General features: G+C 37.9%; 1 protein-coding gene across 3 annotated transcripts in view; it reads right to left on the minus strand.

Annotated features, from left to right (window-relative positions):
• The window catches only part of fat1b (FAT atypical cadherin 1b), a 38,760-nt gene extending 31,812 nt beyond the window's left edge, over positions 1-6,948 (minus strand). For all 3 annotated transcript variants that reach the window (XM_057349843.1, XM_057349845.1, XM_057349844.1), the window contains exons 1-4: positions 6,795-6,948; positions 3,051-6,352; positions 1,147-1,461; positions 18-79 (exon numbers count right to left, since the gene is read on the minus strand). In XM_057349843.1, coding sequence (XP_057205826.1) covers positions 18-79; positions 1,147-1,461; positions 3,051-6,309 — 3,636 coding nt within the window. In that variant the 5' untranslated portion in view covers positions 6,310-6,352; positions 6,795-6,948. The remainder of the gene's footprint in view (positions 1-17; positions 80-1,146; positions 1,462-3,050; positions 6,353-6,794) is intronic.
• Positions 6,949-16,169: the final 9,221 nt, after the last annotated feature.

Genomic DNA, 16,169 nt, shown 5'->3' on the forward strand with positions numbered 1-16,169 from the left:
CTACAGGTGCAACTTACTTCAAGAACATGCTCTGCCTGCTGTTCCCTGTCCAGTTTCCGTGATGTTGTTGTCACCAATCCTGTTTATGAAATGTCAAATTTATAATACAAATTCAATAATAAAAAGATTCAAGTTGCTCTCCTGAGAATCACTATCAAAATAAATCCATTCAGGGCTCTGTTGACAAATGAACCTAACCTTTATGATACATTTTGTACTGTCCTTAGAGAGCAATTCCTTCGTGTGTTTTAAAAAAATGACTACAACACATACATGTTTTGGTAACACTTGAATATGTGTTCCTCATACTAAAGTGTTACCCATGTTGTAAATGGGTTTAGTTGGTTCAACTGACTATGTAGAGGAAATACCTTTATTACCGGCGATGTTTAGGCTGGGTGTGGCAGTTCATCAATTTGGCAGATGAGAAATCAATTGACGTGTCAAATTATTTAGCTGCATTCATTTCTTGTGCTTCTCGGTGAAAGTATTTAACCAACTGATGTGAATATCAATTATGTTTACACAAGAAATAATTCAGAAAAGATCCAACTTTAATCTGTGTCGTGCTCATGTTAACATTCATAAATCAGTCTAATCTGTTTGGTCAACACAGGGATGTTTAACCAAACCAAATTATTTATCTAGATTAAGAAAGATGAAATGTGCAGTCCAAACACAAAGAGCTTTAAAGTGAAGCAACTATAAGCATGTAAAATGGGAGCAGTATCTATGAACATGAAAGAAAACAATAATCACGAAGACAATAAACTACACACGCACAACAACAACAAACAAAAAACACATTAATGACCACAAATACGCACCTGACAGTAAAGACAATGAACCAATCAGACAAGAGAACCAATCTATTTGCATTTTGTGTGTGTTTCATTTGTTTAATATAAATTCACGCTAGAGTTTCACATGGTTTAAATGCTCATATTATTTAAACAGACTATTATGATCCTTCTTTTTTCAAGTCAGACTTGAAAGGAATTGCTTCAACAGCACAGAAAACAGGCTATCATACCTAGATATTTTGAAATCTAAAAAATAAATGTGTGTGAAATGTTCATGTCTGTTTTTAAAATACAAATGCAATAGGCTGCCATGTGGATGTTTCCAAACGAAGCATCAACTTACCTGTCTGGGAGTTGATGGTAAAAAATCCCTGAGGATTCCCACTAGTTATTTTAAATGAGAGATTATCGCTTGATTTAGTGTCCGGGTCAAATGCCTTGATCTGGATAACGGAGACATCTTTGGGGGAGTTCTCAGATAAAGAAGGGAAATAAACAGGTTCTGATGTCAGCGGAGCATTATCATTGACATCTTGAACCTCAATGTAGACTTCCACAAATGAGGAAAGCGACACAATTCCCTGATCCGTAGCATAGATGGTGAGCCAGTAATGACTGGTGGTCTCACGGTCCAGGATCTCTTGTGTTCTTATAATGCCTATGACAAACAAAAGAAGAAACATGTCGATCTACATGTTGGGCACTTGAGAGAACAAATTCACTTTAAGCAGACAGAGACAGCACCCATAAAACTGTGTCACATGGTACTGAGAGTTTTGCATTGTAAACATTGAAGTCTTGATTAGGATGAAGCAGAAAAAAGGAACAAGGGAAGACTGACGTAATGCTAATAATATTCTTTTGAAAAGAATTACAGTCAGCAAAGCAGCAAAAAATATGATCCAGCTGGGAACTGAGAATTAATAACAGAGATTTGCATAAAAGATTAAATGTGTAAAAGGACAGACATTGTATATTAAATATTGAGAGAATAAGTATGTGTGTGTGAAAGAGAAGACGAGACAGCACTTTTTGTTCCTGTGTGTCTCAGCAGTGTCTGCTTTCATGCTGTGGGCTTTGTTCTAAAGGTAACAGTATGACTTCCACAACTCTAGTAAAATTTGATAAACTGTCCCTTCAGGGTGAAAGTATCCTGCATTCTGCTCTTTTCTCCCTCTTTTTTCATTTTACATCTCTTGTGTGTCTTTAAAGGGACAGTTCACCCAAAATTGAATATTCTGTCTTCATTTACTCACCTTCGAGTTGTTCCAAATCTGTATCATTTCTTTGTTCTGATAAACACAGAGAAAGATTTTTGGAAGAATGCTTGAACCAAACAGTTCTTTTCCACCGCTGACTATCATAAAAACTGCTTTATACATTTCTTTGTTCTGTTGAATACAAAAGAATATATTTTGAAGAATGTAATGCAAAGAGTTCTTGGGTACTTTTGACTACAATTGTCATTTTTCCTACTATGGTAGTCAATGGTGGCTAAGAACTGTTTGGTTTCGAGCATTCCTCCAAATATGTTTCTCTGTGTTCATCCGAACAAAGAAATTTATTTAAATGATTTGGAACAACTCGAGGCTCAGCACAGAATTATTTTTTTTGGGTGAACTGTCCGTTTACGATACTGATACAGATAACTATATGCAATCATTGTTTTGTAATACTTTATATAGTGACTGCCAAAATGTATTTACATGCTTAGGTCACATTTAAAAGTGTGTGAATGTCATTCCTTGGAAACAAAATCCACAAGTACAGTCTGGAAATGTTTATATTTCTTGAAGTGATAGTTTACCCATTTATTCACTCTCATGTCATTTAAAACCTGTATATGACTCTTTCTTCTGTGGAGCACAAAAGAAGATATTTAGAGAAATGTCTCTGATATATTTATGAAACAAGCTCTCCTCAAGTTCTTACGGAGTAAAAATGGCCTATAGTCAAATGAACATTAAAGTTGTGCATATTTTGATATCAGAAAGTGTCCAAAACCATTTTTTGTTGTAATTTTGTTATCATTTAGACCCTAACAAACATTGCAATGTAGCAATTGTTTTGCTTGATAAGTGATAAGTTTTGTACATTTCATTTTTTGTATATATCATTATTGTTTTATTTTTTTGTATTTACATTCATACTTCTCTTATACATAACAATAAGTGTTTTCCCAGCCATGGCATATTACATGTGACTGAGAATTATGGGAACACAGCGAAAAAAATACAACAAACTCACCACTCTCTTCATCAATTGTGAACACTCCAATGCCAGAACCGTCTCGCATGGAGTAACGCACATCTCCATTCCTACTGCTGTCTTCATCGTGCGCCGTAACCTTCATAACAGACGAGCCAACCGGGGCATCTTCACTCACAGCTCCCCGGTCCACAAAGAATGGAAAGGCGGGACGGTGCAAGTTCTCATTAACATCCACAACCTCCACTTGAATGAAGCAGGATGAAGATAGTGAGTTTGGTCTGCCTCTGTCTTTGGCCTTTACTGTCAAATTATACACTTGCCTTGTTTCAAAATCAAGCGTCTGAGAGAGGTACACGGCTCCAGTCACTTTATTCACCTGAAAGCTTTCATCTTCACCATCTGTTAGAGTGTATCTCACCTGTCCGGACAGGCCAAGGTCAGGATCATAAGCTTCTAGCCAGATCACTAATGTGCCCACTGGAATATCTTCTCTCACTCTTACGTGGTATTCTTGAGGTATGCATGTAGGGGCATTGTCATTCACATCCTCTAAATTAATATGCAACAACACTGTCGATACCATTTTAGGCTCATCGATTGCTTTATCAAACCCAGCCACCTTTAAAATAAATGATGGGTTGGTTTCTCTGTCTAACAGGCTGTTAACCGTTACCACCCCTGTGTCTTCATTTATGGCAAATTTGTCTGTTTTAGTCATAAATGAGTATCTAACCATTCCATTGACCCCCAAATCTTTATCATTTGCCTCCAGCTGAATGACATCTGTCCCCACAGCAGTATCTTCACTTATATCTACCGAATACTCAAGTTGTAAAAACTCGGGGCTGTTGTCATTGGCGTCCAAAACATCAATGTCTAACATGTGAGACGAGGACTTCTGCGGTAAGCCGAGGTCATAAACCGTGATGTTGAGTGTGTAGTGGTCGTTTGTTTCTCTATCAAGCGGTTGGTAAACTTTGAGCCACCCGGTGTCAGATTCAATTGTGAAACAACTATCAAAATCTCCCCCTGAGATCACAAAAAGCAATTTTCCATTGAAGCCAGAGTCTGAATCTGAAGCTCTGAGGAGTGCAATGCTACTCCCTACAGGAAGGTCCTCTTTTACTTGTATTAGACTTGGATTGGACTCTATAAAGCGTGGAGTGTTGCGGTTAACAGAATGGATGTCTGCGAATTCATCATTTGGTTCCATCCGACTGTGTAGTTTTAAGTTAGAAGGCAGCAAACCTGCCATGGATTTCAGTACACCAGTGTCTAAACATTTGGAGCGGACGTGTTTAAAAGCACTCACAATGGTTAGATTTAAGAACAGAGGGGTGCTTGATTTTTCCCCATCACTGGCAGTTATTTGTAGGCGATGAAAATACAGTTTTGTTGCTTCGCTATTCCTCAATGACTTTTTAAGTGTCAGCACACCAGAGCTGGAATCCAATTCAAAAAGATTCATGTTATTACCAGCATCAATTGTATATCGCACTACACCTAGATCGTCGGCGTCGATGGCGGACACGGCTATTATTTGCTCACCGACTCCAAGAGATCTTGGCACAGTGACATCACAATCAATATTCTCAAATTGTGGCGCATTATCATTTAGGTTAGTAAGTGTGATTGAGACAACAGCTTCCGCCTCACGGCGAAAAGGGAAGCCCCAGTCCGAGGCTCGAACCCTTAGAGAGAATTTATTCAGCATCGTTTCGTAATCTAAATCCTCGGCGGTTCTTATGACGCCGGTGAAATAATCCATGACAAAAGGTTGTTTGTTTACATTGACAATACTGTAGGTGACATAACCATTTTCTCCATCATCTCCATCGCTAGCACTCACTGTTAGGATGCTGGTCCCTATGGGCACGTGTTCATCGATGCTTGCTTCATAATTAGACTGTTGAAACTTGGGGGCGTTGTTGTTTGTGTCACTTACATTGACGACCACTTTGGTCGTTGCTCGCCTGTCACTCGTAACAACCTCAAATTCATATTGACTAACACGGTCTGCTTTTATAGGACCTGCAGTGGTAATGAGGCCTGTATTTGGATTAATAACAAATGGATTCTCATGTTGTTGTATTTTGTACTGCATCAGATATTTGATCTTAGGATGTTTTGGTACGACTCTGACCAATGCAACAGGGGAGTGAGGTGGAGAAAACTCACTTATAGTAATTTTGTAAATGCTCTTTTCAAATGTAATATTTTTAATGTATTCATTGGGAGATCTCACCCTCACAACTACCACCGAAGAAAATTTTGGTGGATTCCCCTTGTCCTTGGCCTGCAAGGTCAGGTTGTACCCAAAATTATAACCCTCCCATTCCACATCCTTGATGGCTTTAATTTTGTATTCTTTACTTCCAGGACTCCTCCTGAAGGACTCGAACTGCTGGAGTGGATCTCCAGCGACGATGCTCAAAGAAGCAATCTCACCATTTTGCCCTTCATCACAGTCCTCCACAGTCACATACGCATAAGTGGAATCTTTGATTCGGTTTAGTGGAGTTAAGGGGACAGCTGTGATAACAGGTGCATGTTCATTGGCCTGCAGTACGTGCACCTTTAGCTTCGCTGTGCTACTGCTGCTGCTCCCATAGAGCTTCAAGCCTCTGTCTACAGCCAACACATCCATCTCATAAAGTGCCACCTTTGAGTAATCCAGCTTGCCTGTCAGAGTTATGACCCCGCTGGTAGGATGAATGGAGAAGATGTCAGTGTGGTCTTTAAGAGTGAAATAAAACTCTCCATTGGTGCCTGTGTCAGCATCTGAGGCGAAGACTTTGCCAATACTTGTTCGGACGGCTGAGCTTTCAGGTACAAAAAAACGATATGTCGTTGGTGAGAAAAGCGGTCTGAGGTCGTTCGTGTCCAGAATTTGCAGTTTTACTTGCGTTTGAGTTTCAGAACCAGTTTGTCTTTCAATGGCATTTATAGTCAGTAGATAGTGGTCTTTAACTTCCCTGTTAAGAGTGGCAGAATTTCCTCCTCTGGTCCTTATACGCAGGAAACAGAAATTACCCAAAACATAGTTCTCAGCTTTGAATAAATTCTCGTGGTCCCCAGATTCTATTAGGTACCAAATATCCCAAGACTGATTTGTCATAAAAATGCCCATCTTAGTCTGGGATTCAACAAAGGTTTTTGCTGCTGAGTTTTCATATATTGTTACATTGTAAATGGAATGAGTAAACTGAAAGGGAAATTCATCATCCATATGCTGGGCACATATGCAACTCCACACAAACAGCACGAGAAGATGGTTAATCCAGGATTTACCCATATTTAACCAGGATTTACCCTGAAACAGGTAATTACAACGCCAACTGGAAAAGAACAGAGCAACAGGTTGGATGAGAATATTCGACTAAAAGGTTGAGGATTTTTAATAAATGATTGAAATCTGATCAAAACGAAAATCATTAGACAAGAAAAAAAGCACGTATCTTTAGTAATAATTCAAATGTTTCAACAAGTTTTGTTTTCACCTTTGATTCAGCTTGACTCTTGTTTATTTGATCAATTAATAAACTCGTAAACGCAAGTTTGTTCTTACATTCGCAAGTTGATCTTAGTTAAACCAAATGATGGGCACCTCTAATAGCAGGTGACTACAGGCTACGTTCTGTACAGATTTACCACCGAAGAATCAAAATTGGTTATGCATAACTATAGTATTCTTTCCGGTAACGTCAAACATAAACAATTATGCACATAGTAAAACAGCTCTGTCTTTATTCTTAATAAGAAGCTTTAGACGTCACTTACCATGACAGCAGAAATATATTCGTCTTCTACAGTTTGCGAACTTAAGGAGCACCTCAGACACTCCAGCGCATCAAATCTCAAGTATTCCCTATAAACAATGCGGTCTGAAAACTCCACATTACCCGGAGACAACACACGCGCGCTCTAAGAGTCTGTCAGCGAAGCGGTGTTGCGCGCTCTGACGCGCACTGATGCTCATGATTATTAAGTGAGTGAGCGCGCTCCATGATGTCACCAGTTTGTTATTGACTACAAGATGCGTTGTTGGCTATCTGATGCGTGAGTGTGGGGGGGTATGTAAAAGATCAACAAGATATTTTTCAACAAGAGACAATCCATTTGCCGAGATTTCGAAGCCTACGTCTTGAATTCAGTAAAGACGATTAGTGGATTTTTTTATTATAATATGTGAGGAAAATATGAGCCATGTTTGTGGTAAATAGATAATAAGGGTGCACTGGGTGGCATTCAAAATTGTGTTTAGCTATCTTTTGTTTCTCTTTATTAAATCACTTCCAGATTTTCTCCTCAATGAAAGACAACAGAAAACAAAGCCCATAGTTGATTTACCTTTAACTGTATTGGCACTTGCGTTGTAACAGTACAAATGATACATGCAAGATAAAAGCTGTAACACTGCATTGATTTCACAAGAGTGGTGGTTATGTATTGGATAATTCTTTGAGCAAACAGTGTTGTGTTTCCATCTCAATCTAACATGTTATTTTCATTCGACTTCACAGAAAGACTTCAGCATATTGCTGTTGTCTGTGTGATCTATACTCTCTCTTTGGATGCTAAAGATGAGGGCATGGCTGTATAATACTGCTGAAGAGAGAAAAAGCGCTTATCTTTTGTATGCCCCATCAGATGTCTTTTCTTTTATCTTTATGCAAAAATTTTGAATTGCAAACAGGTTCAACAATTTGTCGATACAATGTTCACAGTAAATGAAGAATTTATTAAAAAACAGAATGACAGTAAAATTGCAGCTATAATAACACTTAAACCTAAACATCTTTCAAACGTTACAATGAGAATAGAATGTAGAATGCAGTTTTGTAGTGACATAGTGTGAATCTTGGACAGTGAAATAGCGCTGTTGCCATCTTATGTGTGTGGATCCATGACAAAAACATCAACTGTTCTGCCTTCACTCTATTAGCTCTGGTCACAAAGTATGAGACAACCTAACAATAACATTTGGAAGGCATATAATAACAGATTTAAGTTTACAGCTATCATGTCAGAATTCACAAGGCATATAAAAGCAAACATATTTTCTAAACGGTTTATCCTGGAGTTAGAAAGTGGTGCATCTTTGTATAAATATATTTGCATAAATCGACTGGATTGTTTTCAAATGAGTGTAATGACAATGTGTATTTTAACATAAATGCAAATGTTTTGTTTAAATGAGTTATATTTTGAAAGGTTTGGTTCGAGTTGTCCTCACTGCATCCTTTTAATCTCTCTAGTGTCTTTTAAACACATGGTCAAGTGACATCTCCAACAATGTCAAGGAGGTGATAGGCTATGTTGCATACGGTAAATGGTTCCTTATTTATGAAAGCATGTCCACTCCATGTGCTACATCATGACTCAAGCCATTATAAGCGTAAAGAAATACATTCAACAGTGTGCGCTTATCTTTAATAGAATAAAATTGGATCATGCCTTTGTGAATACATGAAAGATACTTTGGCACTGATCAGTAACCATTTAAGTTGTTTTTAATTGGTTTAAAATTGAATTTCGACAACACGAGTCATCGTCAGATTAGTCCGACTAAGGGATTAATTAATGTGACTGTCATATCGCTAAAGACACTTATCGTACTGTATGTGTATTGGGATACCTTCAAAACGCCAGCAATGAGTATTGATGGATGTTATGTGTGGATGGTTTTAATTCAGAGCTTTAATACAAGGTGGCACTGAGCATAGCTGTTGGGCTTTCTGGTATTTCATTTATTGTGAACTCTTGGGAGGTTTGGTTTGACTCGGCTTCTGGTATGTGTGGCACACCTGCAGAGCAAAGATTAGAGAAGATTTATCTGGGGTCTAAAAAGAACCAGTTTGCCATTGATTTGTGGTCAATCTATCATTTAATCTTGCTTACTGCAGCTGCTATTGCTTCTCCTCGGGTAGGGAAGATGTCTCTCCTCTACCAGTCTGGAACAGGAAGTGTTGTATGGCCTTTAGGCATCATTTCTACACAAAACGATTCTAAACAGATTGTCTGTTTACAGGATGTCACTCGGTGTAGTGTGTTTACCTGGCTTGAGATTTCTGGTGCATTCTCCAATATGCTAGAGAAGCATCAACAGGCATTTATCTGGTCCATTTTCCAAACCCATGCTTTGGACATTATGAATGGAGTTTATTTAACTCTTTGTCTGCAGTGTGCACTAATACTACTAACTGAGGGCTTTACTATCTAGATATAGCAAATTATTAGGAATATTCTGCACATTTTTGACATGATTCTCTTCTGCATTGGTTTATATGAACGGGATTTTGAGACATTACCTCACTAAGTGTTGTCACAGCATGATTTATGAGTCATGAGTTATTTTCAAGTTCCACATTCAGGGGGCATACATTTTTTGCATACAATCACCTGTTCACGCTTAAATACTGAAGATGCGTTTGTGAGGTAATTTATCAAAAATGATTTCAATTGATGTCAGCTGTAACTATAGATTAATAAGCTCCTAACAAACTACGGGCACGGGAAAAGCTGGGAATATAAACTAAAAAAGCAGATAAAAGGACAATTGAAAAAGACATTTATTGAGTCAAATATCAAAATATCCTCTAAAGGTGTTTCTAGCCTTTATGAATTTCCAACTATTTTACGAGGCGTCTTTTTCATATGAACTTATTTGATATGAATCATACAAAAATGTAAGACTATTAGGCAGAAAAAAAGCAAAAATAGAGCCCCACCAATAAACTTAACCATAACTTTCCAAAAAGCTGATTTTACTAAGGCTGCGTTTACGCCACCAGCGACTGGCAGGGATCTTATTTATTTTAATGGGAGCTTAGCGACTTCAAGCAACACGAGCAACTGTTGGTGACAGAAAGTGACGCAACAAAGTTAAGAAAGGTTCTTGAGTGACTTTCGAAGCGAATACCAGTCAAACGAGCTTGTGTCATCCGTCTCTTTTAAGTTACTGAAGAAAACTGTAGATTTAGTTACTCATTTGTAGTAAGTAAATTCAGATTTTATATTATATTTGATGAAAGGATGAATGGATGAATGGAAAAACTGACGGACCCAAACCCGGTCAATATGAAATAACATTAAACATCCAGCAGCAGTGACGTTTATAACTGTACGTAAGACAACCAGGAACGCGTCCCGCCGACCTCACAGAAAGAGACAAGTGATACACAGCGACAAAGTCACAAAATGCTTAAAGGGATCGTTCACCCAAAAACAGAAATTCTGTCTTCATTTACTCACCCTCAAGTTGTTCCAAACCTGTATACATTTCTAAAGTATTTTAAACAGGTTTGGAACAACTTGAGGGCAAGTAAATGATGACAGAAGTTTCATTTTTTGTGGGAGCTATCCCTTTAAAATGTAAGATTATCCAACTTGTATAATAGTTACAAATTGCCATTTCATTGTGTTAGTGTTTCAACCAAAAGCATCTGCTTCCCCCTCATTGGAAATGCAAGGTATAACTATCAACCTAAATCAGCGGGCCTGAAGAATGTACTCCATCAAACATGTCAGGACACATTTGTCCTTGAACAGGTCTATTAGTCATGCACAATTTAACAAGCAACAATGAGGATGTTAAGTAACCACATCACAGGCCTTTCCCCTCGACTGGCAGCCCTTCACTCACAGCTGTCCCGCCAGCTGAGAGATGTTCTAGAGCGCACGGTCCTCCTTACTAATCACTCGCTCATAGTCGCTTTGAATTGCAGATTAATCAGGGCACTTGTGCATCAGTTTAGATGGGAACGTCTTTGCAATGCCTTTGTGTAGAAACTAGATTTGTGTGGAGAGACATTCAGTTGCATGCTTGTGCTACGATGTACTTATACCCTTTGGATGACTTCTTGGTCATCTTACCCTACGATATTCAAAACCAAACAAGGAACACACTGACTTTCCTTGGTGCAGTTCAAGGCTTTCAAAATCACTGAAATGCTCCATTGTGAAGCTGACTTTCGGACTCCATCGGTGAATGCTGCAGCTGCTATGCCAAATGGAGACTCAATCACATGGTCACTGGAGTTTAACCTGCTGTTTTCTCTATTTCCACAGCCTTGCCCTCAATGCCATCTATACGGTTCGGCTCCTGCTGAAAGCTATTCATCACCCTGTCACCTGCTACAGCCTGACCCGCTACCCAACTGAACTGCTCCTAATGGACCATCATACTCGCCTGACTTCATCCCATTTAGCATGGAGCACAACTCTGCTCTGGCTTGGTCAGAGATGTTATGCCGTATGAAGATGGATTTGTGGGCTCAGCCACGCCTCTGCTGGGTTGTATCTACTCAGCACTATGATGACAGGAAACATGTGCATGATTTGAGTGGAGTGTGAGTGAAATTGAATGAAACGGGTTATTTTTTACTCTGCAAGAGAGAAATGCAAGCTTAGTAATAATCAATGTGATTTATGTCACCTTTATACCCTTTAGTGTTTTAGTATGTGGAGAGCAAGAGGATAAAAGTTTTTCGGTTTATATTCGAATGGTAGAATTTATTAAACCGATTGCTTTGTTGTTTTCTCATTTTATGCTAATTATTGTGCTGTATTACATTATCTGATGTATTTCTTCTTATTCATTTCATTGAATGAATAGAATATCATCAACCCATGGTTGGGTTAAGAAAGGGACAAACCCAGCCGTTGGGTTATAAATTAAACCATGCTGGGTTGTTTCAACCCATGGTTGGGTCAAACATGGACATTTTCTAGGTTAATTTAACACAACGGTTGGGTTTGTTCCTTTATGACCCGACTGGGTTGAAATCAACCCAACATTTTTTCACTGTTTAGTAAGCCAGCCCCTGAACTGTACATGGAAACAAAACTGTCGTTGGTCACTTTTCATGCTTTTAAATGGTTTCTACCTGTTTAAGTGGATAAAATGGGATACAATGCACTCTAAAAAAATGGTGCTATATAGCACTAAAAGTGTTTCTTGTAATCATAGTGAACCACTTTTAATACTATATAGCACCATATCTTGGTGCTTCAGTGGTTCTTCGGCTGTTCTTTGGGATGACTGAGGTGCTATAGCACCGTTTCCATATATGTTAAGGACCTTTGAAGAACCACTGAAGCACCAAGATGTGGTGCTATATAGCACTAAAAGTGGTTTCCCTATGATTACGAGCCAAGAACCACTTTTAGTGTTGTGTGGTCATAAAACTATACAAAACGAAAATATTATTCTACCTCATTATGTTGCATTTTTTGTAATTGTGTTTATAGTCTGGTTGTCTTGTGGCTCACTCTGTGACAGTATGAGAATACTTTATTGACTTCAGCATTTTTTGTTAGTATTGCTAAACAACGTGCTTTGGCTTCAGCTTACAGAGTTGGGGTTTCTCTTCTAGTCTTTCTAACTTCCTCCCAAAATAAATGTTCTGTCCGCTGTGTCTTTTATCTTTCTTTCTCTGTCTGTGCTACATATGGAGCATTTTCGTGTATTTTTTATCAGAAGAGACTGATGTAATTCTTCTACATGAAATGGACATGGAATTTGATAATCTGCTAAAGTCTGAGTGATGTTGTTTTGCTGTTGTTGTTGTTGTTGTTATGATAAACAATTGGTTGCTATTGTTAGTGACTTGTAGATTTACAGGATTGTTGTTCCGTCTTGTTAGATGGGCATTTTACATAAAAAGAGTGAGATTATTATACAAAGCATACATTTAAATAAAAGCTTTTTTTGTCATTGAGAAATGCTGGTGTGTGTCTGTATCATTTAGGAACTACGTTTGAGCCTTGACAGAAATAACAGCACTTACATTTTTTTGAGGATTAATTTATAGGATTAAAATAATTTGTTAACACCAGTGGCCAGAATTCATCATCTATCAAAGAATTTAACAACTTGCCACATACTCATTGTAATAAAGCTCAATAAAACAGGAAGGAAGCAGGCTGGAACCGGCAAACATTAAAACATTTAATCAAAAATAAATACACCAAAAATACAAAAGTAACAAGCCGACAGCCCCTCGCAGACGACTGCCGGCAACACAAACATAAACAAAACTTAATTAATGTCCGGGCCCGGTCCTCTCTCGCCGTATGCTCCTGCCGCTCGGCCTTTTATGCTTCCGATCTCCTCCGTGGGAGATACGAGGCCGGTGGCGCCCAGCTGGCGCTCATTATCAACACATCACCGGCCTCGCTTGCTCCTCCCACGGCTCTCGTCACGCCTCCCTCGTCACACTCATGTTTTTTTTTCATTGTGACTATAATGAACTTAATACTCACTGAAGGTGTTATACCATGGAAGTCATAGTCACATTTATTTTATAACAGTTTAACAGCTAATTTTTTATTATATGGATAGAAAATGCATGTCTCATCTCATCTTAAAATAACACAATGGGCCTCATTCATGAACATTCGTAAATATATGAGTAAACTCCGAGTAATTTGCGCGTTAAACAGACCTACCTGAAAACTTTCATACGGATTCACACTTCGTAAACGTCAGATTTCGTAGTAAAATGTGTGTACGTTAATGAGTTCCAATCATTCGTGAACAGGGCGCGCATGCACGCTCATTCACAATTAGCATAATCCCCACCTATGAATTACTGCTATGCAAATTACGTATCTCGGAATGCTGGAATCCTCTGGACTTCCTTCTCTGGTTTGGGTACACAGTTATCCTGTTTATTACTAGTATCTTATTTCAAACAATATTACTTAATATGAAAATGCAGGACCAATTAATTTTAACTTCTCGACTGTTGTGTATGATAGTTGGTCAATGTAGTGTTTGTCCCTCCTCTTCTCCACTGTGATTGGACGGCTGTGTAAAAAAGGACAGTGATGAGCAGCTCTGCGTTTTACCCAAAGTTAAAAAGTAAAAATGATTAAAGACAGGGCAAAAGAACGCGTGAAATATTATTATGATACATAGTGCATCAAAATGCAATGTCATCAGTTTGTCTAAAAGAATACAGAATGTTACGTGCGGTTTTACGCACTATTTACATGTGGTATGGAGCAGGTGTACATTTCTTTTGTACCAACTAACATTTTGAAAATACGAACATTTTCATGAATACAAAAATTTACGTCAAAACGGCTTTACGAACGATTTACACAAAAAAATGTGTTTGTTCAAATGATGTCCATGGGAACATGGCAAAGATTATCTGTCAGTGCAACAGAAACAGTTTTGCATTGCTATATCCCCATGCTACAATGCTCATCTATGCACACGCAGCCCTTTCCTCTGAAATGAAGGGGCAGAATAAATAATGATGCAGATACACCATCTGTCTCTGCGTGAATGTGCTACACCCCTGCACTACACAATAGTAAGCAAGGCCCATAAATTCACTCCAACCACCTTTATGAATTTGCCTCCACAGACACAAAAAACAATACATTTTTATGCCCACGAACAATAAATTGGTTCAATTTATGCACCGCCACCATTATGTTTTGTCAAAAGAACTTATGCGACTTTTTTGTACGTTCTCTCTTTTCAGCATTTCAAGTGCAACAAATGCTTGTTTATTCTGCAACAGTACAAACACTTCCCAATATAAATACATGTTCTGCATCTATGGGGGCCTCATAAAAAGAACAAGCAACTATGGCTGACAAAAGTCAGATACATTTTTAATGACACATGAAGATGTTGTTTTGAGAGCTCTAATGGGAAGGGAGGGGAAGTTTTGACTATCAAAACTCTATTAGACCATCTGTTATGAAGTTTTTTAATGTGTTCATCATTATTTCGCAAGCTTTGGCTGGCTTTTTTATTTGTTTATGGATCACTGGATGCCGGGTATTAATGTGATAATCTATTCTAGACGAATGAATCGTGCATTAATCACTTCCACCTGGAATGGTCAAAACCGTATTTATTCAAATGTTTCATATCTCATAACAATACTTTTGTCTTCCTAGCAATGTTGAAAAATCAGAGCATGTGGTGCCTATTCATCAGGTCTCAAATATCTTAATCAAACTGTAATAATGATTGTTTTAGATCTATGTCAGGAAAAAAATTGAAAGTGCAGCTTGGAAGCTACAAGCCACTTATAATTTTCATCTTTTAAAATGTAGTTGGGTAGTTTCAGCGTTATGGGTGTGATATTTTCAGTCAAAACTTGAAATATAAATTTGCAATACATCCCAATACATTGAACTATCTGTTTACTAAACCCCTGCATCCCCATCACAAAATATCACTCTATGCACGAGTTTTCTATTTTAAAAGAGAGAAAAATGAATGCGCTTTGCATGTGACAAAAAAGGATGCACGTTTTTCATAGACGAGACATTCTGTAGGATTTCTGTGAATTAAAATGTTCAAACCAGAAGCAATAATACCCAACAAATGGAGAAGGGATGGCTCTTCAAAGTCCACACATAGTTATGTTATTTAAATTTTCGTGTGCCCATTTATGGGGAACATAGACAGTTATGGATGTGACAATTCACTTACCTGACAATTGAAAACTGTTTTAAAAAACACAAAAAAAGCTTGAAAAACTTTAAGAGAGACTTCACATAAGTATTTACCAAATATTGACATCTGGTCAGTATGGTTAAAACCTTCGGTAAAAAAACAGACTTTTTTCAATTTAAGGATGACATTTGCATGGCATTGCCTGGTTACATTTCAAGGTAAACCAACTATAGCCAAGTAGAAATTAACATTGAAATAAATAACATCAGGAAATTGAATTCCTTCCGAGTGTCCGTTTTAAGAAGTTTCACACCCTATTTACCTGGGAACACTTCTCCAGAGCATTCATGTGTCTGAATTAATCATCGTTCAGGGTTATATTGGCACATTGACACAATCTGTAACCACATAATATAAAATAAAATCCCAAAACAATTACATGCACAGATGATTCATAATGTGTTCAGAATTCTAAATAATTACATTACCCCTCCTTTTCTTCACTTCAGTGTGCAGCATTAAATGATAACAATGACACACATTAAAACCAATGTCTTTCTTCTCTCAGTGTAACTATTATCATTAATATTGGCTTATTACTAGTCCCTCTATTTTCTAATTCATAACAGTGGAGCTGTTAATGGCCGTGCCAGCTGTTCTTTTATTTGACATGTAATCTAAAACTGTCTAAGTAATCCATTTTTTATATTATGTCTTTTGTCATC

This window comes from Triplophysa rosa, linkage group LG13 (genome assembly GCF_024868665.1).
Source record: "Triplophysa rosa linkage group LG13, Trosa_1v2, whole genome shotgun sequence".
In the NCBI taxonomy this organism is placed as follows: Eukaryota; Metazoa; Chordata; class Actinopteri; order Cypriniformes; family Nemacheilidae; genus Triplophysa; species Triplophysa rosa.